General features: G+C 41.8%; 1 protein-coding gene across 1 annotated transcript; it reads right to left on the bottom strand.

Annotated features, from left to right (window-relative positions):
- Positions 1 to 1,321: 1,321 nt before the first annotated feature.
- Positions 1,322 to 3,025, bottom strand: LOC120009772 (GDSL esterase/lipase 5-like). The gene is made up of 5 exons (XM_038860466.1): positions 2,703 to 3,025; positions 2,480 to 2,601; positions 2,178 to 2,387; positions 1,845 to 2,100; positions 1,322 to 1,752 (listed from the first exon to the last, which is right to left on the bottom strand). The coding sequence occupies exons 1-5, from the start codon at positions 2,977 to 2,979 to the stop codon at positions 1,523 to 1,525; spliced, it is 1,095 nt and encodes a 364-aa protein (XP_038716394.1). The 5' UTR covers positions 2,980 to 3,025; the 3' UTR covers positions 1,322 to 1,522.
- Positions 3,026 to 3,372: the final 347 nt, after the last annotated feature.

Raw genomic sequence — 3,372 nt, 5'->3', positions numbered from 1 at the left:
CAGGGGAGGGCTCCTTCTAATGATACATACGAGGCAACTGAGATTGGCTGGACAGTTTTTGATATTTGGTGAACTCTTGTTCTTAGTCTTCTAGGTTCTCTACTCCTCCGGCGGTAGCAAGCATCAATCGGTATTGGGGGTTCTTCCCGTGGGTTCGCAATCTCCTTCCTCTCCTGATTTTGTATCTCCTTCTTATTGTGTTTACAGATTAGTTAGCTATGGATTTGTATATCTTTGCTGGAGATTAGTTGTTGATTTCTTGTTTTGGACGATTGAAGTTATCTAGTAGTAGCCATCTGTGGCATTTCCTTGGGGTGATTTGTAGTTGGCTTGATCTGCTGGTTACTTGTATTTCTGTTATTTTGTGGAATTGGCCAGCACCTACGGGAGCTGCATCAAAGTGAAATTGATGCAAACCAGTAACCAAGGCCCAGCCCGCACCCACATCGCATGGGCCGACTGTAACCAAGGCCCAGAACCGAGCCCATCCTCTCAGGGCTGGCCCGAAAACCTTGGCTATTAGTTTAAGGCAAGCCTCGCGCATATATGGTGCAAAGCTTGCTCCCCCTCTTCCGATGTGGGATAAGGGAAACATACAGTCGCACTGCATCCGCTCAACAGCTACGCTGCATCAATTCCCTCCCTCCCTCAAGAGAACACGTGTCCCACGTGTGGCAATCCGCTCATGCACACACGTGGACCCACATGCACCCACAACGGAAGCGAGCCCTAGCTTCGATACCAAATTGATGCAAACCAGTAACCAAGGCCCAGCCCGCACCCACATCGCATGGGCCGACTGTAACCAAGGCCCAGAACCGAGCCCATCCTCTCAGGGCTGGCCCGAAAACCTTGGCTATTAGTTTAAGGCAAGCCTCGCGCATATATGGCGCAAAGCTTGCTCCCCCTCTTCCGATGTGGGATAAGGGACCATACAGTCGCACTGCATCCGCTCAACAGCTACGCTGCATCAAAGACCTAATCTTGAAATCTTCTAATCCTTTAAACTTGAAAGAAACAATATGCTCCGATTCCCAATCCTCTGATTTTCTGATGTTCAAGTGTTTTGGAGAAATGGTTCACCAATATGATATAATATTCAGAACCAGCATAACCAAACCACTAATATTTTGTACAAGGTTTAATCCCATTTTCATCTAACCTTTGTTGTGCAGTACTCTGCTTATGGTTCAATCATGACAATAAAAGGAACGTTTGGAGCTATTTTAAGCGGAAAACTTGCAGATTTTATAGCTCGGAAACGCGCAAGTGATCTTACAGTCTTAGTTCTGCTTTGAAACCTAGTTGAATTAGCAAAGCCTAACAGGTGTTTGTTAAAATGCCTCAAGCACCAACTGATCACACATAATGTAATAGCTAAAGTCAATAATAGTAATAACTGAGCACATTCGATGTCTGAACAGCATAAATCAGTAACATGTTGCAAGCATTTTCAATGAACAGCTACAGCTACAGCTACAACTCGTTCTTTGAAATTTTATTTTCATACATAGCAGAACCATTAACCCAATTGGAAGAGTTGTTTCAAACTATAACGTCCAATTTGATGAGCACCCCCTCTCCACATCTCATACGCCATCTGCTTGTCCACCTTTTGAGTTGGATGTGCCAGGTCCCAAAATAAATACTCATTTGGTTTTTTGCATAATTCAAACCTTCCTAATACTCCACACGTGAAATCTCCCCTGAACTTTCCGAATCCGCAACAGGCTGCCTTCTCTTCTAGAAAACCTGCACCATTATTTATACACAAGTTGTTAATTTCTGATGTAACATGAGATAGTTAAGAATAACGTAAGACATATTATGATAAAATCACGTACCATAATGGGTGGGATTCTGTACTCTCATTAGAAAACTCTGGTTGAAATCATATATTAGATACTTGAAATTTTCCAGATTCTTCTCTAGCTCAACAATCACCTTGAGGAGGTGTTTGTTATGCTGTTTTTGAAGAGACGCAGCTTCTTCAAAGTCTCTACCTTTCCCTTGAGATACCGCCAGCCGTGACTGTGGTAGAAACCTCAAGTCCAACAAGGTAAGAAAAACGAACTTTCTACCTCCACTTTTATATATTTCCTGCCATGAATCAAAATTTAAATGAATTAACCAGTACCCACAGTCATAATAACTCATATATGGAGCCTTAATCTTACCTTGATTACTGTTGTTATGTTTCCAATGACAATGTCTACATAGTTAGAACTGATGTTTTCTGAAATGGTCGCATAGTAATCGTTCAATCCCACGCTGAACAAGTGAACAGCTCGTGATAACCTTTTTTGAGCTTCCACGTTACCGAATTCATCTCTGAACCAAGTCTCCACTTTTTTATAGTTTCTTAGCTGTGCGTGAAGATCTATCACCTGAACAAACAATTAATCATTAGCTGTGTGTGAAGATATATCACCACCAAACTCCATAAGCAATCAAGAGACTATAATATGTATGTATGTACCTTGCCGGGGTGTGTGTCGACATGAGCACCCGATCCGGCAGAAGCGAAATTGACTCCATAGTGGTACTCATGAAGCCCTGGTTGTAAGAATGGAGGAATCAACGGCATTCCTGCAAATTGAGCTGCATTTCGAAACTAATGTAAGTAAATGAAATTTAAGGAGACTGATGAATCAAATAACAGATGGAAATTCAAATAAACATGCAAGTTTATTAATTGTAACCAATAAAATCAGGTATCACACGGCCATTGGAATATCGTCCTGTTGGGTGCTTGAAATATGTCTCTCCATAAGGCCATAAACTTGCTTGGTTAGGCTTCGTGGTGTTGAGATAGTTGTTGTTGCCAGCATCGTACAGTGAATCTCCAAAGATAAACAAAGGTGCATGCAGCTGCTTCTTTGAACGGGATGCCACCGGTTGTGCCTCCGCTTGGCCAATTGTGGTGGTCAAGAGAAGGACCACCCCGATCACAGACATGTACGAGTTGTTGAAAGCCATCTCTCGGATTTGATTTAGCTGGACGTGAAGAAGAAGAAGAAGAAGAGCTGTTTGATGCACTAAATTAAATCAATTGTATGCCTATATATAATAACGTCTCCGTGAGCTGTTTGCTAACTTTGAAATTGACCCTTCAACCAATACTTCCTTATAAGATAATACTGCAACTTCTATCTCTGGATTACCCTGCATAGCTATATATATGCGTGTAAATGTATCTCTTCTACTAGCTAGGGTGGGTGTGGAAGTAATTAAGAGAGAGGTGCCACGCTTACCTCCAAAAATGCCACCATCAATTGATTTCCCCAATACCCATCTCAAGATCACATGAAAACAGATATGAAAGATTGAAAAAAATAGAAGAATTAAAATGAACATTCAACTCCACATACT

This window comes from Tripterygium wilfordii, chromosome 11 (assembly GCF_013401445.1).
Source record: "Tripterygium wilfordii isolate XIE 37 chromosome 11, ASM1340144v1, whole genome shotgun sequence".
NCBI classification, from domain to species: domain Eukaryota; kingdom Viridiplantae; phylum Streptophyta; class Magnoliopsida; order Celastrales; family Celastraceae; genus Tripterygium; species Tripterygium wilfordii.
Note: the sequence above shows the minus strand (reverse complement) of the source record. Positions and strands in the feature narration are given on the sequence as shown.